General features: G+C 50.5%; 2 protein-coding genes across 3 annotated transcripts in view; one reads left to right on the top strand and one right to left on the bottom strand.

Annotated features, from left to right (window-relative positions):
• CLTCL1 (clathrin heavy chain like 1) overlaps positions 1-15,296 on the bottom strand; it is an 85,682-nt gene extending 70,386 nt beyond the window's left edge. For both annotated transcript variants that reach the window (XM_072599812.1, XM_072599813.1), the window contains exons 1-2: positions 14,788-15,296; positions 1,790-1,997 (exon numbers count right to left, since the gene is read on the bottom strand). In XM_072599812.1, the coding sequence (XP_072455913.1) occupies positions 1,790-1,997; positions 14,788-14,829 (250 nt within the window). In that variant the 5' untranslated portion in view covers positions 14,830-15,296. The remainder of the gene's footprint in view (positions 1-1,789; positions 1,998-14,787) is intronic.
• On the top strand, positions 14,828-20,892 carry LOC140502157 (uncharacterized). Its single transcript, XM_072606490.1, has 5 exons — positions 14,828-15,052; positions 15,185-15,305; positions 15,611-16,057; positions 17,445-17,680; positions 17,801-20,892. Exons 1-4 carry the CDS (start codon positions 14,828-14,830, stop codon positions 17,633-17,635), a joined length of 984 nt encoding a protein of 327 aa, XP_072462591.1. The 3' UTR covers positions 17,636-17,680; positions 17,801-20,892.
• The last annotated feature ends 6,429 nt before the right edge of the window (positions 20,893-27,321 follow it).

The following is a 27,321-nucleotide window of genomic DNA, read 5'->3' as shown; positions in this document are numbered from 1 at the left end:
AAAACAGTGGGCTCTAATGCAGATTCCTGACTCACCTAATAAATGAACAAAGTGACCCAAAGAGAAACGTAAGGCAACTACTGACAACTGTCTCTGGGCTAAGTTCAGAGGGGGCATGTCTGATGTACTTGCCAGGCCCAAAGACTGTACCAAAGATTACGGATCCCAAGATAATCTTGACAGACACAAGAGTCTAGTGAATTTAAGATCCAATATTAAAACTTCCACAACACCATAGTTTTCCTTCACTAAAAAGTTCTGTATAGTTCCAGAAGTAGCTAACACTTCCAACTGCCACTTTGTGTTTTAAGATCACCAGGCTCTCAAGGCCTGCCCTGGTGAAGGGACACACAATGGTGCCCAACAAAGTGTTTCTTGGACATGAAGAACGCTATGGTGATTCTTCCCTACTAGCACAAGGCAAGGCAAGAAACATCTGTGAATGTTCCAGGCACAAGGAGATGCACTGAAGAAACCAAGAAAGATTAAAAAAAACCAAAAGAAGTTCATGCTCTCCAGTCTCCAGGCACACAGAGAAGACAACACACAAATGACTCCGAACAAACAAGATGCAGACAAAAGCGATTGGAGACCACCTCAGAAGACAGCCCTAGCATTCAAGGGCTCTTGCAGAAGGTCAGAGGGGAGCAGGGAAAGCCTTCCAGGCTGGGGAGACACCTGAGAGAATGCCTGGCATCAGGAGATGGAGGGTCTGGTGCGTGGGACAGCTGTGAGGCTATATGGGGGATGAGGTGTGAAGGGGCTGGAAAGGGCTCTGAAGGCCAAACAGGAGCCTGCATTTGCTCCTGGCAGTAATAAGCAACCACTAGAGTTTACTGCATGGGGAATAACATGGTCACAACTGTACTTTTCCAGGATAAAACAACAAAATGACTGGCCCATAAGACAATGCACCAGTACTGGTCTCTTGGAAGAGCTCTGTGACATTATTAAATATACTCTGAGTAAGTTCTGCTAGATACATTTAAGTTGTCACAATCAAAAGTTAAAGACCTAAGTGGGGAAATGATGAACTGAGGAGACCAACTCAATAAAAATCCATGCTGGCTGACGTCTGCCATGATGGAGACGAGCTGGTCTGCAGAAAGCTCACAAGTAACGCTCAGGAAAAAGTCAACTCGCCTTCTGCTTAAGACTAGGAAGCAAGAAAGGAAGTGAGCACAGATTTATTTTGGAAGACACTTGGTGTTTAAACAGAATGTCTTTTCTCCTAGACATTTAAACATGCACCGAAGGGGAAAACCATCAGAAGCACAGTCAATATGGCAGTCTGGGAGTCGGCATTCCCAGGTTTCAGATGGACAAAGTTTTCACTGCTCAAAATGTGCCAAGGACCCCACAACTGGCCATCAGTGATAATGTGGCAGGTTTTCCCATAATTTCAGTGCCCTCTTCCATGTAACTGCCTTCAGGCTTTAAGTCACTCTCAAAGGCAATGGAATTCCCACAAGCAATGACATCAGCTGTTACTCAGGCATTACGCAGAGTTCTTCCCTGATACACGAGGCTTCTGAGATGACTCACTTGTACTTTGGGTGTTGGTATAAGGGCACAATAGCTGGGTTTGACACCAACAGCCTCCTGACCACCCAAGGCCTGCCAGAAGGCAGAGCCACAGGGCCCTTCTGACCTTTCCAGGCATCAATCAACCTTCCACTAAGCCAGCCACATGATCCACGTCAGGGACCATGGTTCTACTAGACAACTTTCTCGGTGTAGGTGCTCAGTGATGCTTGCCTGCATGCTAGGAAGCCTGACGCCCACATACCTTTCAGGGCGATCACTTTTGAGGCTGGATTCATAATGGCACTTTCTGCAGAGATGGGCCGTCGGATGGGAGAGGCTGGATCACTCATATCAATGATGACCACCTGAGCTTGCTCTCCCACCTTCTCTCGGATACAGATGAACTTGTCAGACTCCATTGTGAGTGTGCTGAAGCCAATGTTGGCCAGATTGATACCCAGGTTCTGAAGCTAGACAGAAGAACACGTGGTTAAATTAAACAGAACTGAGAGCAAAGGGCTGATCTGAACCGTCATTTTGTGGAAACTGAGCCAGTTCCCTCTCCCCCCTCCCCCATTTCTACATGCTCATGATCACAAGGGTGATCCAGCAGCCAGGATCGGAACCCAGGTCTTCAGATTTCCAACTCAAGCTTTCGGAACCACACCCCACTGCTACGGCTCTGATGCTGCTTGCAGCATGGTGACAAGGCTCAAGGCTCAGCAGTGCTGACTCTATGCCAGGCACCGGGCTGACCCAACAGGCAGCCATTGGGCACTGGGGGTTCTAGGGACGGATCTGGGGATGGAGCAGGCCCATCTGAGTACCAGCCCAACAGAATATGGAGGAGGCTGCAAGGAGACAGCATTTTGGGCCCCAGCAATTCTCAAAGACCATCTCTGTCGGTGTCTATGTGTCAGAGAGGTCACACTTTGCATTAGTCTAAGGAATGTTCACACACCATTTAAGCATTGGAGCACAACAAAACTAGAGCAAAGCCCAGCAGGAGACCTGGGACACTGTGAAACCCAAAGTCTTGTTGTTGGGGTCTATTTAAACTTAGCTTTCAGATCTACTGTAACCAGCCATAGCAGAAGACCGTATCAGGCAGACAGAGGAAGGCAGTGGATGAAAAATTAAAATGTGATCCAGAACTCTGGAGGTCAACTAATCTAACCCTAACATTTATACAGGAAGGGAAACTGAGGTCCAGAAAGAAGAAGAGACTTTTCCAAGGTCATCCAGATAAACAGAAACATAGCCAGAATTTCTGGACCAGGTCTTCTGATACCATATCTTGAGTTCTTTAACCCAAAAGTTTAAATCATGGGCCCCTGCTCAGGGTCTTCTGCCCAACTCAAGTGGTTCCCAAACCACTCCCAGGAACCAAAGCACTGAAGACAATGTACCCCATACCCTGAAGGTCCTTACCCTTTGGGAGGTTATAATCTGGTCACAGAGATGTGGCTACTTGTGTATGTCTTAAAAAAAAAAGCAGCTGTATTAAGTGTTTCAAAAGACATACAAATTGTTAAGAAATAAATAAGGAAAGAAGAGAAATTAAGGAAGTCTAAGTCAACCTCCCACCTCCAATCCTTTGCAAAGGTTGTTCCCAATCATGCCTACAATATTTTTCCTCCTTATCTCTGGATCTCCTTGAACTTCTCCAAGCAGCTAGATAGCATGGGGGATAGACTACTGGACTTGGACATTGGCAGACTTGATTTTGAATCTTGCCTCAGAAAATTGCTACCTTCTGTGACACCAGGCAGAGGTCACTTCACCTTTTTTCAGTTTCCTTATCTGTAAAATGGGGATAAAAATAGCACTTACCTCATGGGCGTACGGTGAGGATCAACTGAGATAACATATGTAAAGCCTTTTTCAGACCCTCATATAAGATATAAATACTGGCTATTTATTATTATTGAAAATCCAAATGCCTATAAGATGCCTTTTCCTAAACTAGAATTAGAACATGAGCCCCACCACTCCCAAATTACTTTTTATTTACTTACATATGTACATGTTGGATCCCTCAAGCTCCTTGAGGGGGGGCAGGGCAGAGCACAATGTCTTTGTCCCTGTGCCCCCAGCCCTGGCACACATTAGATGCTACAGATGAAGTGAATTCAGAGGGCCTTTCTACCAATGCTTTTGGAATGAGGGTTACTAAACTTCTTAGACTATACTACTTCATTGGCAGCCTGTGCCCGTTCCGAGGTCAGGAGACCTTCCTTCACACCGATGTAGGTTCACAAAAGACAAACTAAGTAACTGTGATCCCATGGAAATAAAAAGCTTTTGTACTAACAAGAAACAATGCAACTAGGATAAGAAATGCAAGTATTGCTTGGGAGAACTTTTCATCAAATATCTCTGTTAAGGGTCTGCTATCTAAGGGACCCAGGGAGCTAATAAACTTGAACACCAAAAGCTATTCCCCAATAGACAAATGGTCAAACAATGGGAACCAAGTCTTCTCAAAAGAAGAAAGCCAAGCTACCAACCACCATATGAAAAAACACTCCAAAGCCCTAATAATTAGAGAAATGCAAGCTTGTTAACATAGTTCTGAGGTTCTACCTCTCACCCACCAGACTGGCAAAGACAACAAAAAATGGTAAATGAAGGTTTGGTGTAGCTATACAGTCAGCCTGGAAAGCAATTGAGACCATGGCCAGAAGTTACCAAGTGTGTGTATACGTATATTCTTCCACTACCAGGTCTACACACCTCAGCGAGATCAAGGAAAGAGGAAAAGGGCCTATAGGGACAAAATCATTTATATCAGCCCTTTTTACAGTAGCCCGAAACTGGCAAGGGCAGCAGCAGGGACAGCAAAGGGGCATGTCCCCTGCCAGTGGGGAATGGCTAACCAAATTCTGGAATATGAATGTAATGGAACAGAACCGCAACACCAGAAAAGATCAAAGAGATGATTTCAGTGAAACCTAGGAAGACCCGTACTGACTGATGCAGAGCGAAGTCAACAGAACCAGGAGAACAGTTTAACAAACAGCAAAAACGTCATAAAGAGAACTTGGTCAGAAAAAACTGATCAAGGCAATTACCAATGACACCGCTGGGGATGTTCTATATGATGGCTAAACCTCTGAGATGGCTGAAGTTCTCCCTGTCCTATTCACTGACTCCAAATGAATCTACCCTTCAACTTCACTCAGATCAATAATAATAAATATTTAAGTAACATTTACTACAAGCAAAGTGCTCTGCCAAGCCTGGGGTTACAAAGAGAAAAAAAAACCCACATCTTTCCCCAAAAGAGACTTTAAACGGGGGCTGGGGGGCTGAAGGGGAGAAAAGACGCACAAATAACGCAACAAGAAATTAGAAGATCATGGTGACAACTAGGTCAGAGTGGCAACCTGTTAAGAGGAACAAAAAGGTCCTGGGAGTTGGTGGGGAAAGAAAATGGGGGAGACACGGGAGCATGTGAACCAAGCCTTTGAGGAAGAGGAGAATTTCCAAAGGCGAGGAATAAGCCCATTCCAGGCATAGAAGACCAAGAAATGGGAGGGCAAGAAATACTCAAGGCAGGAAAACGGAACACAGTGAGGGCCTACAGACTGAAGGATGAAGAACAAACTGAGGTTGATACCTAGACATTATAGGGACATAATGTGGCCAAGATGGCAGATGCTGACTGTCCAGCACGGCCTCTGATGCCTTCACTGGATATGGTCGGAACTTGGGAGATCCTGAAGGTTGGGTCAGTGATGCCAAAACTCGAACCTGCCTCATCAGGATACAGGCCCAGCAGCATGGACAACATGCCTGACATCCAACCTAACCAAGTTCATAAAGAAAAGCTCCGCACTGTGATGACATTTTAAGCTATACCAACTTAAAACCAGAAGTGTAATATGCAATCTGCATTCATGGAGGGAGCAGGTGCACTAATTAAAATTATAGATTTTATTCTAAATTACAAAGATTTCCTGTTTTAGATTTTTCCTCCTTAAGTTGATCACTCCAGAAAGTCTAGTTGTGATTAAACTCAGTCAATTTACAGATAAATCAATGCAAGTTAGAGACTTTCAATTCATTAACATTTATAGACTTCCAAACTGGTCAGTCATAAGCCTTGGAAGTAACAGCCATGTCTAGAGCTATTAAAAGTTCAGACCTAAAGATGTCCACTGACAGTATCTGATAGAATAGAATATTACTGCACCCCAAGAAATTAGGAAATTTAAATAGTTTCAGAGGAAACTGGGAAAAGCTCTATTATCGAATGCAGTGAAGTGAACATTTAGAGTGCTGACGTTAAGGAAAAGTCAACTCAAAGACCTGAAGGCCTGATCAAAGCAACGTTTACCCAAGTGCAGAGGACTGAAGACCCTTCCCAGGACAGGTGACAGACTGAAACTGCTCAAGGAGGTGAACGGCTTTGGAAACAGTCCATTAGGCTTTTGCTGGACTCTGCATACTTGTTGTGAGCGTTTTCTTTTTAATTGCTGCACGGGGAGGAGGGGGACAGTGGGAAAGAAAGATAAAACAAACTACAGAATAAATGAACGTAAAATGGATAAATTTTTAAAGACACTGACTTGGATGAATTCAGACTGGGTAGAGCACCCAACTGAGCTGGGCCTTAATACACAGCTGCTCCCGTCTCATGCCATTGACTCTGCGCTGGCAGCCATACCCAGACTACAAGACCTGGGGCCAGGAAGATTCTGGAAGAGCCTTTCTTCACTAGATCGCCAGGGATGGCTCAGGAGGGTTTTTTTCAAGTAGTGGGAAATGACCCCCCAGCTCAGATTTACACCTCCCCTGCCCTAGGGGCAAATGTAAGCCCAAAATGTAAGACAGAAAGCAAGCTCCCTCCATACTTAGTTTTCATCAGAGGAGAATGGGCGATTCACAAAGGAATTGGAGAATGGAATCAGGACATTCACACTGCTGAAAGACTGAGGCAGAAGGAACAGGAAGATGATTAATATTTGCAAGATCTTCCCATGGAGAAAAGGCCTGATATTGAATTAAGGCTCCAGGGTAAGCACTTTACAAGCAGCTCATTTGATCTTCATGATGACTCTGGGAGGTAGGTGCTGTGATTCTCCCCATTTTACAGATGAGGAAACTAAGGCAGAAGATGGGACCTTCCCAGGGTCCCTGAGGCTGATCTGACCTCTCAGATCCTCCTGAGTCCAGGCCTAGCAAGTGCTCTAGAGGCTGAGCCACCTCACAGTCTCCTCAATGAGGATGGGGCAGGACCAGACCCGGAGCCCTCACCCCCACTTCCAGGCTAGTATCTCTTCCCCTGCACTGAGTGTTAGCACCATCAATCCACAACCTCCCCACCCAATCTTGACTCTGGGGTGGGGTCCCCAATCTCTGTCTCTATGCTAACTCCTGCCCTTCTATTGGGTTCTTCACCATCACTCTGACATTCCCTCAAACATTCTCAACTCCCATAACCATAGACACAAAAAGAACGCTGATTCTGGAACATGGTTTCAAATCCTGCCTTGGACTCCTGGGTGACTTGGTGTTAAGTCCCTTGCCCTCCCCTCTCTGAGGGTCAGTTTCTTTCTGGTAAAATGAGGTGATTGGACTATCTGGCCCCCCTTAGAGCCATCATCCTACTCCTTCCTTCACCCCTGCTCCAGCTACCAAGCTTTGGGAGGCACAGAGGTACATACCCAGGCATGGCCACAGGACTCTGTATAGCCTGAGGAGACCAGAGTGGCCTAGACTGGGCTTCCCACTCTATCCAGGCCAGTAACCAGCTCAACACCACTGCCCAGTCTTCCCCTGGGGTCAGAGTCTCCCCAGGCCCCGAAACTCCCTCCCCAGTCTCAGACTCTCTCACTTGCTGCCCAACTGAGCTCCAGATCCCCCTGCACAAGGTCACCTCCCCACAAGCTTGGGCTCCATTTGTACACACTTGTGCTTAGTCCCAGAAACTAAGGTGCTCCCAGCAAGGGGCTGCATCCCTTCTGTCTCTCTAGCAGGGTAAGGGACCTCCTAAGAGCTTTCCAAAACACACCAGCTCTTGTCTGGGCTCCTGTCATCTTCTCAAGTGGCCCCCATGCCTCCAATGCTCATGGCAGCCTCCTGGCTAAAGTACCAACTAAGCCCGGCCTTCTACAGGCAGCCTGCCCAGTCCCCTTACTGTCTGTTCTAGAGATCCATTTGCAGGTTGTCTCCAGCATTAGACTGAGAGCCCCTTGGGGGCACAGCCTGTCTTTTGGCTCCTTCTGCATTCCCAGTACTTAACACTGTTCCTGGCACACAGTAAGCATTTAATCAATGTTTACTGCCTGACTGGGGGAGCTAGGGAGCGCTACAGTGCACAGAGCATGGGGCCTGAGGTCAGGAAGACTCCTCTTTCTGAGCACAAATCTGGCCTCAGACCCTTACTAGTTGGGTGACCCTGGGAAAGTCACTTCACCCTGTCTGCCTCAGTTTTCTCATCTGTAAAATGAGCTGGAGAAGGAAATGGCAAAATCCTCCAGGATCTTTGCCAAGAAAACCCCCAATGGGGTCACAGAGGGTTGGATACAATTGAAAAACAAATGAACAGCAAAACTGATCAATGAACCACCATGTCTCACAAAGAGTTTTTAGCACACCTAATCCAATTCCCTAGCTCCACAAAGCACCCAAGAAGACATCCCCCAAGAGCCTCTGGCACCTTCTTGGGGTTCCTGGGTGGGGATTTTTAACATTCTCCTAAATTCAGAGCTGGAAGGGACCTCATGTCACCTAATCCAATCCCTGCCATTTTAAAGATGTGGAAATGGAGGCCCACAGGGCCTAAGGTGGCAGGACTTGAACCCACATCGGTCTGCCTCCAAGAGAGGCAGAGCTCTTTTCTCACAGCACCCTAGTATCCTCAGGAGTTCTGGACTCCCTCAGTTCCCTGCCTCCCCCCAAGACAGAAAGCCGACCACAACACAGCCAGGCAGAAGGAGACAGAACTTGGCACTTGACAACAGGAGCCTTGTATGTGATGACAGGCAAGGCAAAGGCCAGTGTGACCCCAGATTTAGACCTAGAAAGTGCTCTAAGAGTCCCTGGCAGCAAGGGGAGGCCCCTCAGGTGCTGCTGCCTCTCTCAGCCCCCAAGAGGGACGGTCTGAATCCCACCTTCTAGACTCCCGGCCCAGCTCCATTCCCTGCCCCATCATGTCTCTGGGCCAGGATACCTTCAGAGAAGTGAAAGGATTCTATCTCTAAGGTCCAGTGGGCCCCATATGCTGAGTAAGGACACATTTCTTATCAACAGATTAAGTGGCTCATCCAGTTTTCTTAACTCTACTCTCCCATGGGGGCAAAGATGGGAGGAGAATCCCACAGGCTTGAGCAGGCCAACCAGGATGGGGGGATAGCCCCTTCCAGGGCTCTGGCAACAGAGAAGGAGGAAACAGCATTTCTGAGAAGCAGCCTGACCAACGGCAGCTGCTGGCTCTATATGGACCGTTCAGGAAGGTAAGTCAAACGCCATTCCCAAGCGGAGCCACAGGGCCACTAATGAGAGCTCCCACCTCTTTCCACTTTGTTGTTTGAGGATCTGGGCTTTACCATGAACAGTCACCTGCAAAGTCATAACTCAGTCTGAGCCAACAGCCGAGGACGCCTTCTCTGCAGCCCCCCAACACCCCTACCCCGCAGAGAATTTCAGGACAGAGGAAGCAGAATCTGATGGCCAAACTTTTCTTGTTCAGTCTGTTTAGAAAGCTGACTTGCAAATGAGTTTCTGTACACAAAATTTTATCTCCTCCTTCAGTCCCTTAGAAAACCATCTGGCCTGAAATAAAAATCACTACCCGAAGCAGCCAGCCCAAGATAGGCCAAAGGAAGCCCATCTTAAGATATAGCATATTCCTCAAATAAGCAAGAGAAAAAAGGACACAGAGTGGCCAAGAATACTTCTGCAGCACCTGCCTGGGACAAGACTTCCAAGTCCAACAAGCAGCCACTCACCTGAGCTGGGATCCAAAGACTCAAGTGTGGACTCTTGGCTGGGACCCCAACCTGCTTGAGGCCATAGTTCACATCAGTTTCCTCCTCTATACAATGAGGATAACAGCAACCCCTGCACTCCTGACCTTTGAGGTGGGTTATGAGGCTCCAGTGAGAACATGACAAGAGGGTCTCCAGCCTGATCCTCTGTGATGCCCTCCCTCTTCCTTGGCCAGAGACTATGCTGCCCTCCCGGCCCGAGAGCAGGGGAACACCCTTGAGAAGAGGGACAACAGTCAACCCAACACTGACCCAGTCATAAAACAAAGAGTAAGAGACCTACGGCAACAGCACAAAGGACCTAATGCCAGTCCTGAGAGCATGGGGCACAGCATCTTACTCATACAGCCTTGCTATGAGGTCTGCCACACAAGGGGGAGGTGAAGGGAACAAGCAGCCATTAAGTACCTACCGTGTGCCCAGCACTCTATAGGTGTTATCTCATTTGACAGAGATGACTTTCTACATAACCAAACCTAGTCAGTGCTGAGCACACAGTAGGTGTTTAATGGGCAGACTTGCTGGACTTCAAGAGTCAGAAGCCCTGGGTTCAAATCCTGCCTCAGATTCATCACACTGGGACTCTAGACAAGTTAATCTCAGCCTCAAGTTACTGTAAGAATGAGGTTTACGGCCCCTTCTAGGGGGACACGGTCACTTCAAGGGCCAAAGTTTCATATGCCTGGGATGCCCTAGATCAAGACTTCTGAGGGACTGTACCTCCCTTTTCTGTGCATTCCCAGCATATAGCACCTTGCCTAGCACACAGAGAGAGTAGCCTGAGAATGGGAGTCAGGAGGTCTGAGTGAGGGGGCAAACCCTGGCCATCTTTGTAGGTTTCCTTTTCTATAAAATAAGGACTTCAGACCAAAGCTGGAGAACCCTGAGGACCCTAAAGGAGGGAACTCATTCACCAGGGCCTCCTTCCCTCCCTCCACAGACACCTGGGAAGCAGGTAACCAAACTTGCTCAAAATCAGGAGTTAAGAAGAGCATAGGTTCTTGACCTGGGGTCTAGAACAGACATCGGGGCACTTGATTTGATGCAGTGACAAACGACTCTGAGAAGGGTCCATCCAGAGGCCTCCCCAGCCTGAGGAACAGGACAGAATGCCTCCACAAAGGGGAAGGGGTCCTCCAGAGGAGCCCAGACTGGCTGGGACATGAGGGGATGACTCCTCCACCCTCCACAAGCTTAGGAGACAACAGTCTTGGCTTATTGCACCTGGGCAGCAGGGATCACCACAGAGGCTGGACCCAGAGAGAAGCCATTTCAGGCAGGCTGAGGCTACAGTAAATCTGATCAGCAGATAAGTGTCCTCTAAAGGAGTGAATAGCCACCTATCAAGCAGGGGTCCAAACTGAGTAGCGACCATTCCTTGGACAGAGGGAGAATTGTTTCAACATTAAAACATCCTAGCACTTAGAGGAAAAGGGCTTGGTGGGCAGAGAGGGAGGTGCTGCAGAATCAGATAAACATGAAGTGATGGCACCGTGCCAGCTGGAGTTCACAGGGGAGCCAATACTGGGGCAGGGCAGCGATGGGCAGTCTGGTGTCTCCATGGAGTTACGATGAAAACCAAACAGTATAAAAAAGTTCTACAGAAAGCAGCCCCTACTTCCCTGCCTCCACACCCAAGGAAGCAGCAAGCACGGCCTGCTCTCTGGATGCCAGGGTTAGGGTTAGCTGACGCACGAGGTCATACGTCTGCAATCTGGCCCTATGGTTGCTTCTCAGAGCCAAGTTCCATCAGAACCAGCTGCTTCTGTCAAGAAAAGATTCTCCTTTAAAGCTGAAGTACAACATGGCTCTGGGATGAAGTAAAACCCAAGCCAGAACCTACTCTGAGGCACAAACCCCATGTGGTGATTTGGAACAGAACCCCCTGGAAAATGTCACCCCCTAGCTGCCCCCTCTGCCCAGGATGCCAGCAGCTGCATGCCCACCACATCACCAGGAAGGCCTCCTGATTAGCCCTGTATCTTTTATTTAATGACCTCACCAGGACACAAAGGGGAAAGGAAGCTGGCAGTAAAGCAATCAGCAACTAATTTCTCCACGTAGTTCTTATCAGTGCCCCCAGGACCACCGTTCTCCAAAGCCACCTGTGGATGGCAAGGAGACCAGCCATGGAGGTGCGGAGCACCCAGGGATTCTGAGAACAAGCCTCCAGAATCCCAAACCAAAGCCAGAGCAGATTTTTAAAGAGAAGTTGGAGAAGGCATCTGAGCATGTCTCTCTTGGGGACATTTCCTGCCCAGGTCTGCATAGTACAGCACTGAGATCATCTCTGTACATTAATATTAGTGCCACAGCAAGCACACAGTAGGCACTACGTATGCCTGAGTTATTGATGATAATGGGGGGGGGGGTCACTAAGAATTTCACTTCACCTAGGTGTCGAGGACCTAGGGTCCTGGAGTCAGGAGGACTTGAACTCAAATCCAGCCTCAGACACTTCCTAGCTTTGGGGTCCTGGTCAAGTGACTGAACCCTGTTTGTCTCAGTTTCCTCATCTGTAAAATAAGCTGGAGAAAGAAATGGCAAACCCACTGCAGTATCTCTGCCAAGAAAACCTCAGAGGGGGTCAGAGAAGCAGAGGCGGCTCCACAACAGCTCAGTCTGGCTGTCTGACAGAGGAGGGGTCTACAGGCCCCCACACAGGCAGTGAAGTGAGTGGCAGAGGTGAGCCTGGACTCCCAGCAGTAAGACAGGATGCTTCTCCCAGGGAAGAGCTAAGGCCAGCCGCACACAGGAGGATGAGCTGGGGCCACGGAGGGCAGTGGGCTGGGCACCTCACTTGAGGCCAAAGGAGGAGGGTGGGGCCGCTGCCCCGTCCTCAGCTTCCTCCGGGGTGGGGGGGCCCTGCCTCTTCTTTCACAAAGTTTCTGTGGCTATTCATGTGACCTCCATGGGAAAGTGAGGGAAGAAGGCCCCCAGGAGAGCAGAAGCCTTGGGGGTTACAAGAAAGTCATAGGGTGGCAGACAGCTTCCTGTCCTACAGACGAGTGGGGCAGAATGCCCCCCAGCCAAGCCCTCCTCCTGCCCTCCACTCCTTTGACTGCGGTATTGGTGGGCCTGGGTAGAGCAGCCTGCACCCCGTGCGCCCCATTCCCTCCACCCCTGGGCAGCTGTGGCTGCCAACGACCAGGCCCGTTCTCCCCCTCGGGTGGGTGCAGGGAGACTTCAAGAGAGTACCAGGTGTCTCTTGGCAGCGGCTCCTTCCAGAGGGCACATGGTTTGAAAAGGGGGAGGCTGTCTTTGCAGAGGGGGCGGGCAATGTCGGAGGCTTGGGACTCAGTTTCCCCAATTGGAGCAAAACTGAGAATGGAGCCCGACGGTACCTCCACCTCGGGACTAGCGGGATCAATACATCACAAGGGAACAGGCGACCTGGAAGGGCACTTTGGGGGGCGGCAGAGGAGGCCCTGGGGGAGCCAGGGAAAGGAGGGGAAGGGGACACCCAAAAAACAGGAAGTGAGTGGAGGGAGGGGGGACCAGAAAGGAATGGGGGAAGGGGGAGGATCCCACAGAGTAGGATGGAACCAGGGAAAAGCTGAGGGAAGGGATCTGACTGCTCAGAGGAAAGGGGCTGACAAGGAAGGGCACGACCACAAGTGGGGCTGGGGGCACAGGAAAGGAGGAATGGGGTTAGGGTAAATAAAGGGGGACGGCTGAGGGCAGGGGGGCCCAGGGGAAAGGCTAAAGAAAGCCTAGTGGAAGGGAGGGGCCGAGGTAAAAGGGGAGCACAAGGAGAGGGGCTGAGGTACAGGGGGCACAGGGGGAGGGGCCGAGGTAAAGGGGAGCACAGGGGGAGGGGCTGAGGTAAGGGGGAGCACAGGGGAAGGGGCCGAGGTAAAAGGGGAGCACAAGGGGAGGGGGCTGAGGTACAGGGGGCACAGGGGGAGGGGCCGAGGTAAGGGGGAGCACAGGGGGAGGGGCCGAGGTACAGGGGGCACAGGGGGAGGGGCCGAGGTAAGGGGGAGCATAGAGGGGAGGGGCTGAGGTACAGGGGGCACAGGGGGAGGGGCCGAGGTACAGGGGGCACAGGGGGAGGGGCCGAGGTACAGGGGGCACAGGGGGAGGGGCCGAGGTAAGGGGGAGCACAGGGGGAGGGGCCGAGGTACAGGGGGAGCACAGGGGGAGGGGCCGAGGTAAAAGGGGAGCACAGGGGGAGGGGGATGAGGTACAGGGGGCACAGGGGGAGGGGCCGAGGTAAGGGGGAGCACAGGGGGAAGAGCCGGGGTAAGGGGGAGCACAGGGGGAGGGGCCGAGGTAAGGGGGAGCACAGGGGGAGGGGCCGAGGTAAGGGGGAGCACAGGGGGAAGAGCCGGGGTAAGGGGGAGCACAGGGGGAGGGGCCGAGGTACAGGGGGAGCACAGGGGGAGGGGCCGGGGTACAGGGGGCACAGGGGGAGGGGCCGGGGTAAGGGGGAGCACAGGGGGAGGAGCCGAGGTAAGGGGGAGCACAGGGGGAGGGGCCGAGGTAAGGGGGAGCACAGGGGGAGGGGCCGGGGTAAAAGGGGAGCACAAGGGGAGGGGGATGAGGTACAGGGGGCACAGGGGGAGGGGCCGAGGTAAGGGGGAGCACAGGGGGAGGGGCCGAGGCGAAGGGGAGCACAGGGGGAGGGGCCGGGGTACAGGGGGCACAGGGGGAGGGGCCGAGGTACAGGGGGCACAGGGGGAGGGGCCGAGGTAAGGGGGAGCACAGGGGGAGGGGCCGAGGTAAAAGGGGAGGGGGTTGAGGTACAGGGGGCACAGGGGGAGGGGCCGAGGTAAGGGGGAGCACAGGGGGAGGGGCCGAGGCGAAGGGGAGCACAGGGGGAGGGGCCGAGGTAAAAGGGGAGGGGGCTGAGGTACAGGGGGCACAGGGGGAGGGGCCGAGGTACAGGGGGCACAGGGGGAGGGGCCGAGGTAAGGGGGAGCACAGGGGGAGGGGCCGGGGTACAGGGGGCACAGGGGGAGGGGCCGAGATAAGGGGGAGCACAGGGGGAGGGGCCGGGGTACAGGGGGCACAGGGGGAGGGGCCGGGGTACAGGGGGAGGAGCCGAGGTAAGGGGGGGCACAGGGGGAGGGGCCGGGGTACAGGGGGCACAGGGGGAGGGGCCGGGGTACAGGGGGAGGGGCCGGGGTACAGGGGGCACAGGGGGAGGGGCCGGGGTACAGGGGGCACAGGGGGAGGGGCCGGGGTACAGGGGGCACAGGGGGAGGGGCCGGGGTAAATCACGGGGCGCCTGTCCCTAGGCGGAGGGGCCCCGCCTCACCTGGAAGTGCTCCTGGAAGCGGATGGGCAGGATCTGCGCCATGGCCGCCGGGTCTGGGGTCGGGCCGGGCCCCCTCCTCCCTTCCCTCGCTCCGCGTCCCTCTCGCTCTCGCCTCCCTCGAGGCGCGTGCTCGTGCTCGCTCGTGCCCGCGCCCCGCCTCCCGTCTCCCCCCCCCCGGGGGCAAGGCGCACGCGCACGCGCACTGCGTCTCTCGGCGCCCCTCGCCCCCTCCGCCGGATCCCTCCGCCCGGCCCCGCGCCCCCCGGCAGGGTCTCGAGACAAGTAGTGCGCCCCGCCCCTCCCCCTCGCGCGCCCCTAGGGCGAAGTCCGGGGGGTTGAGGGAAGGGGTCGAGCCTAGTCCGGGTCACGGCCCCCCGGGCCACCTAACCCTCCTCAGGGTCACGTGACGTTCTCTTTCCACGCCGACCTGGGGGAGGGGGAGGGGACCGTTATCTCGGTCGGTAAAGCGCGCCCCCGACCCTCCCGGAAGCGCGCCCCCTGCCCTGGGGCTGCTCTAGGTGAGGGCCTGCACCAAAGAGGAAACTGAGTCACGAGGGCGGCCCCAGCCCTAGCGCTGGGAGGGGGGCGGGGCATCCAGACCTCGGGGGGCAGCCTGGACGGGGGGCGGGGGGTGTGGTGGAGGGGGAGCACCCCCGGGCTGGGGGATGGGGCGGGGGGGCACCCCCGGGCTGGGGGCGGGGCGGGGGGCACCCCCAGGCAGGGGGCGGGGCGGGGCGTGGCCCGGAGCGAGCTCCGCGTGCCCAGGGGCAGCTGTGTGAGAAAAGGCTTGGGCTCCCAGCTGGAGCCGGAGGGGTAAACTGAGTCACCCCCGGACTCCGACTGAGGCTCCCTCAAGGGGACGCAGGGCCCCCGGGCTGGTGCGATCTGGGGGTGACCGAGCGTGGGGGGCCCGGGAGTCCGGCCTCCCCGCCTTGTCCTGCGCAGGAGCATCGAGGAGGACAGTCCGGCCCTTGGGCTCCCCAGGGAGGTCATCGGAGGACAGCGCTGGGGAGGACGCCCGAAGTGGACAGAGCCCCCCTGCTGAGGCCGGGAGGAGGAGGAGGAGGGCAGCAGGAGAGGCCTTGGGAGGAGAGGACGGGCCGCGGCCAGGCGCTCACCCAGGTGGCTTCCTCTGCCTTGGCGAGGAGGAGGAGAAGGGCCCCTGCCCGAGGGGACGAGGGGATGGAGCACGAAGCAGAGCCCTTGGCTGAGAAGGTCCGCTCGGTGAAGGGATGGCGGCTGCTGTGGCAGAGAGGTTTGCCCTGCTCAGGTGAGGACCCAGCCGAGACAGCCGAGCCTCAATCTGCCCAAAGCCTTCTCACCCCTTGGGGCCAACTCCCCTCTCCCACCACCAGGTTCTCGGTGCAGACCAGCCTGTGAGGACAGGACGGCCAGCCTGAGTTCACTTCGTTGCTGGCTGTTCCCTTGTCTCTGGACCCTTCCACTGGCTCCCCCTGTCCCCACGCCCTCAGGGCTAACTGCCCTTTGACAGCTAGTCTTCTTCTTCTGACTATAAACTCACTGAAGGTAGAGACTTTGTTTCCACTTGTTTACATTTGAGTCCCAGAGCTTCGCACCCCTGGTGATGAATTCAATTCTTCCCCAGCTCCATTCTGGAGCACAGCGAACAGGAATCAGGAGATCGCGTGGTAGAGCTTGGTCAGGCATGAAAATTTTGTAGTCCTGGACTGGGGGTCAAAGGCCTTGAACAGCTGAACTGAATCCCCAAGGGATCAGCCAGGGGGGCACAATACAGCCAGTGCTGGAGGGATGGCCTGGGAAAGAGCTAAGGGGCCGGAGGGTTTAGAGGTCATAGTAAGGACAAAGAATAGGGTTAAAGGTCATCAAGAAGAGGGCCAAAAGTGATCAGATAAAGGAATTTCAGAGTTCAACAGGTCTAGGGGTCTTGGGAACCCTGAAATGCAAGGGTAAAGGGTGCAGGTCTGTCTCAAGAGAATTCGGCCACTCAGGCTTTCTTTCAGTCCAAGTAGTGAGTTTATTAAAACACCAGTTGGGGTGGGCAAGATTCCTACTTAGTCTGCATTTGGTGAGGATAAAATGGATATTTTTATAGAGAAAAAGAAAGGTTTGGATTAAAGGAAAGGGAAGTAGCCTGTTGTAGTCCAGAGGCTGGATGTTGTCCTTCATTCTCGAAAAGGACCAAAATGACATCACAGTGATAAAGTCAAGTTACATTGTGTCCAACTGTGGCTGATCAGACCAATGCAAGCTTGGAATGCTCTGCCACAGATTGGGCACAGATAGTCCACATGAACATTTGGGGTGTTTACTCAAAATTTGCACATCCTACGTTTCCTTTGTGCTGTCTCAATTCTGCTTTGCTCATAGAGCACAGCACCTTCTCTGATGGGGGCACGCCATGCTGAGCAGTCCTGTGCCAGTGTCTCCCATGTCCCACAATCAAATATAGAGTTCTTGAAAGAGACTTGAGAGTGTCCTTGTATCGTTTCTTCTGGCCACCATGTGATCACCTGCCCCATTTGAGTTCTCCATAAAATAGTCCTTTTGGGAAGCATACATTTTGCATTTGAACAACGTGGCAAGCCTATCAGAGTTGCCCTTTCTGAAGCATAGTTTGAATGCTTGGCAGTTCAGCTCAAGAAAGGACTTCAGTGTCTGGTACCTTATCCTGCCAGGTGATCCTCAGAATCTTCCTAAGACAGTTCAAGTGGAAGCAATTCAGTTTCCTGGCATGGCACCAGCAGACTGCCCATGTTTCACAGGCATACACCGAGGTCAGCACAACAGCTCTGTCAACCTTCAGTTTGGTAATCAGTCTAATACCTCTTCTCTACTATACTTTTCTTTGGAGCCTCCCAAACACTGAGCTAGCTCTGGCAATGCGTGCATCCCTGGAAAGTACGCTACCAAGGTAAGTGAACTTATCCACAGCATTCAAAACTTCTCCATTTGTTGTAACAGATGGTTCCATGTATGGGTGGTGTGGTGGTGGCTGATGGAGCACCTGTGTTTTCTTGGTATTAATTTTTAGGCCAAAATGAGCACAGGCAGCAGAGAATTGATCCATACTCTGTTGCATCTCAGCTTCAGAGGCTGCACTGAGTGCACAATCATCTGCAGACAGAAAATCATGCACCAGCACTCCCTCCACTTTGGTCTTGGCTTGTAGCCTTTTCAAATTGAAGAACTTATCACAATACGGTAGCTGACCTTGATGCCATGTTCATCCTCATTGAAAGCATTTGTCAAGATGGCTGAAAACATCATGCTAAAAAGCATGGGAGCAAACACACGGCCCTGTTTCAGTCCATTGGTGACTGGGAAGGCAAGAGAGCTTTGTCCACTATCCAGAACCCAGGCAAACATGCCATCATGAGATTGATGTACAATATTGATGAACTTCTCCGGGCAACCAAATTTTGACATAATTTTCCATAAGCCCTCATGAGTAACAGTGTCAAAGGCCTTGGTCAGATCTACAAACGTTGTGTACAGACCTCTGTTCTGCTCCTGGCATTTCTCCTGGAGTTGTCAGGCAGCAAACACTATATATCGATTGTTCCTTGACCCTTTCTGAAGCCACACTGGCTCTCAGGTAGATGACTATCTTCCAGGTGAAGGATCAACTTATTAAGGAGGACTCTAGCAAGAATCTTGCAAGCAGTGACTGAGAGAGAGATCCCCCTGTGATTGTAGCAGGACAATCTATTTCCTTTACCTTTATAGAGATGGACAATGGAGGCATCCTTGAATTCTGGGGATAACTTCCTCTTGCCAAATAACCTGGAAAATTTCAGTCAGCTTTTGTATGAGCAATGGTTCTCCTACCTTGTAAATCTCAGCTGGTGCTTTGCCACATGAAAGGAGCCTAATGACCCTCAAAACCTCTTCTTCAGTTGGAAGTTCAGCTGAGGAGGAATTGACTTCAACCTGAGGTAAAAGGTCAGTGGCCTCAGCATTGATTGATGATGGTCTGTTGAGAACACTATGGAAGTGTTCAGCCCATCTCTCTAGGATCACGTCCTTATCACCAATCAGTGTGGCTCCATCAGCACTGAGTAGTTGTGATGCACCGTAGGCTTTTGGTCCAGAAATCCCTGAACACACCCTACACCCCAGTCCAGAGGATACAGAGAATGAAGGGTTGGGGAGGGTGGCACAATGACAGGACAGTTGAGAGGATTATACTGGGATAGACCCCATGACTCAGGCCAGGGATCTGGGTTCAGGGTCTGGGTTCAACAGTCCAGATCCCATACCCTGTCACAACATAGACATGGACCACGTGGGTAACAGAAAGATCAGGGCTATGAGCAGTTCTGTGTGTAGCTGGGGAAGTCATGGGGAGTTAAGGTGCTTAAGGAGGGAGGATCAGTGTGTGTTGGATTCCCCCAGTGAGAGCATGAGTTAGAATGGGGAAGGATAGGGGAAGCTGGGCATTGAGCTCTGGAAGGAAGAAGAATGCTTCGGGTGTCTAGGTACCAGCACCTTGATAGGGCGATAAACCTGGATTGAGGGAATCTCAAGAGAAGATTCTGAATCATAGAGCTAGAGGGAGAGTCTGCCCTTAGTCTGAACCTCGAATAAGAAAGTTGGATGAGAAGGTAAACTGAGTCACTCCAGCAACAAATATATTCAAGTTTGTAGTGTATGAGACCCTAGGGAAGGAAGAAAGCCTAGCTAAATGGGTCTTTGCCCTCAGGGTAGGGGCAGAAGCTACAGAACCCAGCTGTCATAGGCCACTTTACTTGGTGAAGGCATTAGATTGTGTGTTCAGCTTTCTCTTTCATGAAGTGACTCCACCGAGGGCAGCCCTAAATGAAGGGATTGAGAAGGGAGGGAGAGGAAAGTGAGCCCGCGAGGACTGGCCCCAGCTGGTTCCCTAAGGAAGGGTGGGCATTGGGTGGTTTATCTTGGCCCCAGAGGGCTTGGGAGTGGCAGCCGGCCTCTTGATCCAGTAAAGTCAGGACTCCTGGAAGCCAGCCCTTCTTCCCTTCCATGAATTTCCTTGCTTGAAGTCCAAGAGTACAAAAATTTCATTAAGCGAAACAGCATATTGCTTAGACCCTCTAAGCTCTGGAAATGGGTCACAAATGTGGTTTTGCTAAAAAGCCAAGGCTCATGCCTTTAAAACCACCTTGGCAGGCCTTTCCGACAAGAGCAAGTGATTATTCCCAACCTCACAAGCGCCTGTCCGTGGAGCCAAAGCAAACCCCTTTGGTCTTCTGTGGTTGCCTCCTGCTATAAGGTGACCTGGCCCTGGGGTCTGGACAGGTTGGTCATTGGGGCAGTCCCCGATCCAGAGGAAGTAACACAGAAACAAGTTCAAATCTGACTTGTCCAGATGCTAATTCTGTGACCAAAGGGTCCGACAGTTTCAGAGCCGATAATTGCTAAGAAACAGGGCTGTTCAGATCCTTCTGAACGAGCCTCTTCTTTAACAGGAACAAAGTGGTACTGTTGTCTGGAACCCTGGCCCTTGCATGTATTCGCTCCCTCATTCCATCCCTTGGCCATGGCTGGTTTCAGCCTCTCCTGCTGGACTTGCGAAGTTTTCAGGACCAGCTGACCTGGATTTCCCAATATTGGCAGGAGTGGTGCTGACCGGAAGTCCCCTCCTCCCCCAACATTACATAAGTCCATCAGTTTTAAGAGGGTGAGCCCCTAAATCTTTCCCAGTGTTTACAGATCTCTAGGTTCCAAGACCAGAAAACTTAAAACTTAACTCACTGGAGGAAAAGGATTTTTATTTTCATGTTTAAGCAAAATGACAAAATTGGCAGGAAGTCAGGCCCTTCCCCCGTGAAACAAGAGAATAACAAGCTATCCTTGTGAAGGAACAGTATGTTCCCCCACCTCAAGCCATGGATGGGAAATAGGAATTCTTGGATTCTGCCCCCGGTGGGTCCCTGGGCAGCTCAGAACCCAAAACTCTCCCTTCCAGGCTTGGTTTTCTCATCCTTAAAACAGGGATGACAATACGAGTGATGAGGCTTTATTGGATAGTTTGTTTAGAGCTAATGTTGTTACTATAATAGCAGCAAAACATAAATACAAGGTCTTGCAGTAAACTCATGTCAGAATTCCATCAAATTTTTAAATTAAATTTTCTAGTGAATTAAATTCTGTTTTCTCTCTCACTTCCTTTTGCCTCAGTGAAAGCAAATAAAAACAAAGCTCTTGTAAAAAAAAAAAAATCATGTGTAATCAAAACAGATTCTTGCATGGACTGTGTCCAAAAATGTCTGTCTCCTCCTGCTTCCAGAGTCCTTCGCTTCTCAGAAGGTGGGGAGTAAGCTTCATCATGGATCCTCCGGAATCACCGCAGCTCATTGTGTCAATCAGAGTAATTAAGCTTTTCAAGGTAAAGATGGGCAATCCAGCAAACACTGATTTCAACACCAGTTGTGTTCAAGTCCCTCTGTTTGGCACTGAATACATTAGGGTGACTTGGTACCAAAAAAAATCCATGCAGATGGGGAAGTAGGGAAGAGCCGCGGTCAGCTTTGTGTCTCCCAACTCTTTCCCTTCTCCCCAAATCACTTTCATTGGAAGCAAACTCAGGCCTCTATAGCTGTCACAGCTGTTTCTGTCCAGTCGTTTCAGTCCTATCTGACTCTTCATAACCTCATTTAGGATTTTCTTGGCAGAGATATTAGAGTGGTTTGCCATTTCCTTCTCCAGCTCATTTTACAGTTGAGGAAATGGAGACAAACAGGGTGAAGTGACTCACCCAGTCACACAGCTAGTAAGTTTCTGAGGCTGGATTTGAATTCAGGTCTATCCACTGCAGAGCCACCTAGCTGCCCAGTACTATCTTTGTTTTGTGTGGTAATAAGACCCAGTTGTTAGGTATCTTCCCCATCTCCCTTTTACATATCCTGAGAATCAACCCTCAATGCCCACGAATTCATCCTTCGTGCCTCCAGCATGGATCCCTGTTGTGCCCACTTGGTCTTACCCAGGGCTTTCCTTCTGTCCTTTTGGGCCTAGGGGCTCCATGGGGAATGCGCCCCCTTGCACTCCCCAGCTCACAGGGTTCTGACAAGAAAAGGGCTTGACAGAACTGACCAACAGTGGTGTGGAAATGCTGTACTGGTGGGGAGGCTATGGGAGGGCACAGTGCTTTTAAGCCTTTGACAAATGTTTTAGTTATTCAGCAGAGGAGAGCACTGGACTTGAAGTCAGGAGTTCTGAGTTCACATCCAGCCTCAGACATTTACTAGCTACATTTACTACCTTAGTTTCCTCATCTGAAAAATGTCATGAATAGCAACCGTCTGCCAGGGTTGTTGGGAGGATCAAATGACACATTGGTAAAGTGTTTTTATAAGCCTTAAAGGGCTCTATACATGCCTCATTCAATGGCCTGCTTAAGGAGTGAGCTGCCTGACCAGAATTTGGTTCTTCTGTTGACTTAATTTCCTCTCCCTCCCTTGCCTCATGGATTCTGAGAAACCCAGCCTCATTTACCCAGAAACCGCATTGATTTGGTGCCTATATTTTGAGACTTTTGTGCCCTTTTAGAGGGAACGAACGTCCTGAGGCAGCAATCTACATCTATGTCCTAAATCCAGTCCTAGTGGCTGCCTCTCCAAAGAGCATTGGCTGCTTTTTGTCTTTTTTTTAAGAGGCAATCAGAATTAATTGACTTGCCCAGGATCACATAGCTACTGTCTGAGGCCAGATTTGAACTCATGTCCTCCTGACTCCAGGGTGGACACTCTCTCCACTGTGCCACCTAGCTGCCCCTGCTTTTTGTCTTGGGTTGTGGATGATGCTGCTGTGATGGCCACAAGTCTCACTGGAGTCTAGGACCCCCACACATGGCCTGGTGTTCTATAAAGCAACATTACGGACCTCTAGATGGGCAGAAGGCAGAAGGGCAGGGAGCATTGGTGCTGGGCAGTAACAATGTCCATGATATCCCAGTTTACCAGGACAGAAATTCCAGGGAATCCATCTTGTGGTCCTAGACAAAAACAGCTATCAGAAAGAACCTGAACTGCTTCCAAAATGGTGACTCCTTCTCCCTGCCTCTCCCAGGGCTCTCAACCCCTCTTTGCTACTGGGAGAGCCCCAGAGAGCCTGCTGGCTGGTTCCTTGCAGGGCTCTGAAGCAGGGTCCCCATATTACAGCCTGAGTGGCTGCCGAATGCCCATGCATTCAGGAGACCCCTGGTGTTTGCTGAGTCACCCTCCTCAGAGACAGAATGTTTACGATCCATCGGCCATGAGCTAAGACCAACAGCTGCAGTGGGCGCTGTCCTCATTGCAAAGGGTTCAGTTTACAAGTCAGCTGCCAGTAAGGAGGGGAGGCAAAACTCCTGGTGGGTCGCCCTGTCTGCATCAGATGATCCAGGCTGGGCCCAACGTCCCAGTGAGTCACTCACTTACCACCCACTCTATGGTCTCACTTCATGCTCAGGGACTGGGTAATCCTGGGCAAACAATTTAGTTTCCTCATCCTCAAAATGAATGAGTGATGGGAGGAGACAGGAACCCAGGCCACTTCAGAGGGGTCAGTCAGCCAAGACACGGTGCCTTGCAAAACAGGAAGACTGCCCAACAGTAATGCCACATTCTGAAGTGTCCTTGTTCAGGTGGACGCTTTGTAAAACTCACTTTAATTCTTGGGACCAAGGCAGTAGAGGAGAGAGGGGAGAGGGGAGGAAAGTGAGATCTCCCAAGACTGGGCTCTCATTGGCCAGTCCTCCCCTTCCATCCCTCCCTCCCATTACACTGGCCCAATGCCTGGCATGTAGAAAATGCTTGTACAACAATGAAGGCCAACCTGCTAGACTTCCTCCATCTCTGCCTTACTGGCCACCCAATGGCCTTGGCTGAGGGTGAATCTCTCTGCTGTCCCCTAGGGAGTGGGCTTGGAAATGTGTTGAGGCCCTCCCTTGTTCCCTCTTTCAGTTAATATTGTGAAATAATATTCTGAGAGTCCTTGAGTTCAAAGTCATTTCCAATCACAATGAAGAAAACCTGATCAGTTCTTGATCAAACTAATAGGAAGAAAGGAAACTTTTTTTTTTTATTAAGTGCCTACTATGTCCCAGGAACTGGGCCAAAAGCTTCACAAATATTATCACAAAAATATGTCCTAACAACAACCCTGGGAAGGAGGTGCTTTTATTATCCCCACTTTATAGTTGAGAAAATTGAGGCAGAGCAGAAGTGAAGTGATGTGCTTAGGACTAGAACCAGGTAAGGATACGAGGGTGCATTTGAACTCAGATCTTTCTGACTCCAGGCCCAGTACCCAGAACCCTAGAAAAACGTCTGTCCTGCGCTAAAATCCTTTCCTCACTCTTAACAAGAATACTTTCTATGAGCAGACTGGGTAGAAGTTTAAGAAGTTACTCTAAGCACCTATAAAATGACCTAGAGTAGTAACTTGCCTTGGTGGGAGGAGGGGGTTTGCCTTCTATGGGAAGCCTTTCCTGGGACCCTTTCATTCTGGTGCCTTCCCTCTGTAGTTTATCTCCAGATCACCCATCTCTATCTTCTTTGTCCAGAGTTGCTTGCCTCTTGTGCCCCCCTGCTTCATACTCCCCCAGAGCATTAGACTGGAAGTGGATTGAGGGCAGAGACTATCTTTTGTCTTTGTATCCCCAGCACTAAACATATTGCCTGGCATATTGTGGGTGCATAATAAATGTTCATTGACAACTCAACTTCAATTCAAGCCATTACCGATCTCTACTCTTGATGAATGAATATGATTCTCCAGGACGGGCTGCCATTCTGAGTGCCAGTCTCTCTGTCAGATGAATCATAACTACTGCCTGAACTTCCACTGGAGCTCTGTAATGAGTTTTATCTTATTCTTTGAATTTGCAGAGGCAAAAGAGATTTCTGATGCTTCAGACCCAAGATCTCTCTAAACAGAGATGCTATTAGAATGAATCTAACTGATGAAATTAGCCTGTGGAAGGCCTGTGCCCCCAGCCCAGACACAAGTCTAGCACTCTTCTGCCAGAGCAGAGGGCATGTGCAAAACAACCAAAACCAGTGCCTGCCCTGAAGGAACTCACAGGACAATGGAGGAAAGAATACACAAATGCCCAAGTACAAGCACAACATATTCAGAATCTATTGGAGATAATCAACACAAGGAAGGTAAGACAAGGAAAGCATTAAGGAAGATCAGGACGGGTTTCTTTTAGAAGATGAGACTTGGTTAATAAGTTCAACCTTCGTTCTTGAAGAATTGAGATTTTAGCTGGGGCTTGAAGGAAGCCAAGACGTGGAGGTAAGGAGGTATGCTAGGCACAGGGAAGTCGAGAAAATGCTCAGAGTTGAGGGTTTTGTTTTAGGGACAGTCAGGAGGACAAGCTCAGGAATTCAAGGATGGAAATTGCACCATGTTCTGGGGTCTCCAAGAGGTCTTGGACCAGCAGCCCCCAAGCAATCCTTCCCCCTCCCCCAACTGCAGCAGCAGCAGCAGGGAGGGCAGGACCAGGCAGGGCCTGCCCATGCCACCCAGGAGTGCTGGGAGAGAGGGAAGCCTGGTCCTGCTGCAAAATCCTAATCTAGGAACTGGGACTGGAAATATGAGTGAGCAGAAGAAAGTGTAGGAAGCTATAAAGAAATATTCTGGGTTAAGAAAAGCCTAAGAAGTAAATCCAGAAGAAGACAAGCACATCTTGAACAAATGGGAGCAGAGTGTCAAGGGAAAGACACTTGGCCATGAGGACTCCAAGAGTGGCTAGAGGAAATTAAACAAGAGATATCAAACAGAATTAGAGCTCTCGAGAGGGAAGAGTGGAAATAGAATAAGAAACCATTGAGTCAAAGGTGGCAAGCCTTCCCCAAACAGAGGATGCCCTGAAAAATATAATGGAGCAAATAGAACTGAATGGTTCTGAGATAACAAGAAATAACAGAACCAAGTAAAAACAAAACCTGAAAAGTTAGAAGAGCATAGAAGGTATGTAGAATATGGAACATATCCAGAACATGGAAAATATCTAGAACATGGAAGGTATCTACTACCAAAAACAATGTACCTGAAAAAATAGGTCAAGGACAGATAATCAAAGAATCATCTGAGTTCCTGAAAATAATAATGGAACATATTTTAAGACATCACAAAAGAAAACTACCAAGTGATATAAAAGCCAGAGGACAGAGTGAAAAAATACAAAGAATTTCAATCTATTACCTACAAAAACCAGCAGAAGAAATGCATAAATTCCATTTAAAATGATTTAAAGAATGTATAAAGCATGTAGGAGCCTACCTCACAAGAGGCCCACAGGAATCGTATGAATGCCAACTACAATACACTGTCTCCTCCTCATTCTTTGCTCCCCTCAGTCATGCTCGTGACTCTCCTAACCTTAAAAACCCCTCATTTGATCTGTCCATCCTCACTAGCCATGGCACCATATCTCTCCTCCCTTTAGTGGCTAAACGCCTGGAGAAGGCCATCTATCTCCACCTCCTTCCCTTTCTTCTTCATTCTCAACAGTCTACCTTCTACCTTCATCACTCTACTGAAATTGCTCTCTCCCAAGTTCCCAGAGATCTCTTTATTGCCAAATCCAGTGACCTTTCCTCAGTCCTCCTTCTCTTTGACCTGTCTGCAGCCTTGGACACTGTTGGCCATTCCCTTCTCCCTGATCCTCTCTTGTCTCTTGGTTTTCTGCCTCCTGGTTCTGCACCTACCTGTTGGACTTACTCCTCAGTCTCCTTTGCTGGACCTTCATCTAGATTGTACCTAGTAACCATGGTTGTCCCTCAAAAGTCTGTGCTGGGTCCTCTTCTCCCTCTATACTGTCTTGCTGAGTGATCTCATCAGCTCTCTTAATCATCTCTATGAGACAGAAGGCACCACCACCATCACCCTGAGCTCCATGAGAGCAAATGTTATCTTATGTGCCCTGAATGTGCACATAGGAAGCACTTAATCAATGCTCTGCAGAATGTAAGGGTGTTTTTCATTCTTTCCTTTTATGCTAAGGATTCTTAGATCAATATATCCCACCCTGATCTCTCTCCTGACTGCTAAACTCAAATCCCCAGGTGCCTATTGGTCAGCCCAAGCTAGATGTCCATAAAGCATCTTATGCTCACCATGTCCAAAATTGAACTTATTATCTTTCCCCTAAAACCTTTTTTTCTTCTAAATTTTGCTATTACTGTGGAGAGCACCACCACCTTCCATACCCATATGTCTTCTGTGACCCTCATGACCGCATCCAATCTGCTGTCAAGGCCAAGTGATTTTACCTCCAAAAAGTCTCCTTCTCTCCTCTGACATTGCCCAAACCCTGAGACAGACTCTTATCCCTCACACACAGACTATAGCCACAGCTGCTGGGAGGATGGTCTGCCTGCCTCCAGTCTCTCCCCACTTCAATCCAACCTCCATTCAGCTTCCAAAGTGATCTCCCTAAAGCAAAGATCTGACCATTCTGTCCCTTACTTAGTAAACTTGAGTGACTCCCTCTGACCTCCAGGAGCAAATACAAAATGTTCTACCTTGACCTTTTCTGCCTTTCTACTCTTTTCACATCTTACTTTGCAGTTCAGTGACACT

This window comes from Notamacropus eugenii, chromosome 4 (assembly GCF_028372415.1).
Source record: "Notamacropus eugenii isolate mMacEug1 chromosome 4, mMacEug1.pri_v2, whole genome shotgun sequence".
NCBI classification, from domain to species: Eukaryota; Metazoa; Chordata; class Mammalia; order Diprotodontia; family Macropodidae; genus Notamacropus; species Notamacropus eugenii.
This window is presented reverse-complemented; position numbering and strand designations above follow the sequence as displayed.

Bases quoted from the DNA above. Each gene is read 5' to 3' on its own strand.
- LOC140502157 (XM_072606490.1), top strand. From the start codon at position 14,828: ATGGCCGCCGGGTCTGGGGTCGGGCCGGGCCCCCTCCTCCCTTCCCTC. The intron at 15,053-15,184 runs GCAGGGTCTCGA...AACCCTCCTCAG, and splicing joins GCCCGGCCCCGCGCCCCCCG to GGTCACGTGACGTTCTCTTT. The intron at 15,306-15,610 runs GTGAGGGCCTGC...GGGTAAACTGAG, and splicing joins CTGCCCTGGGGCTGCTCTAG to TCACCCCCGGACTCCGACTG.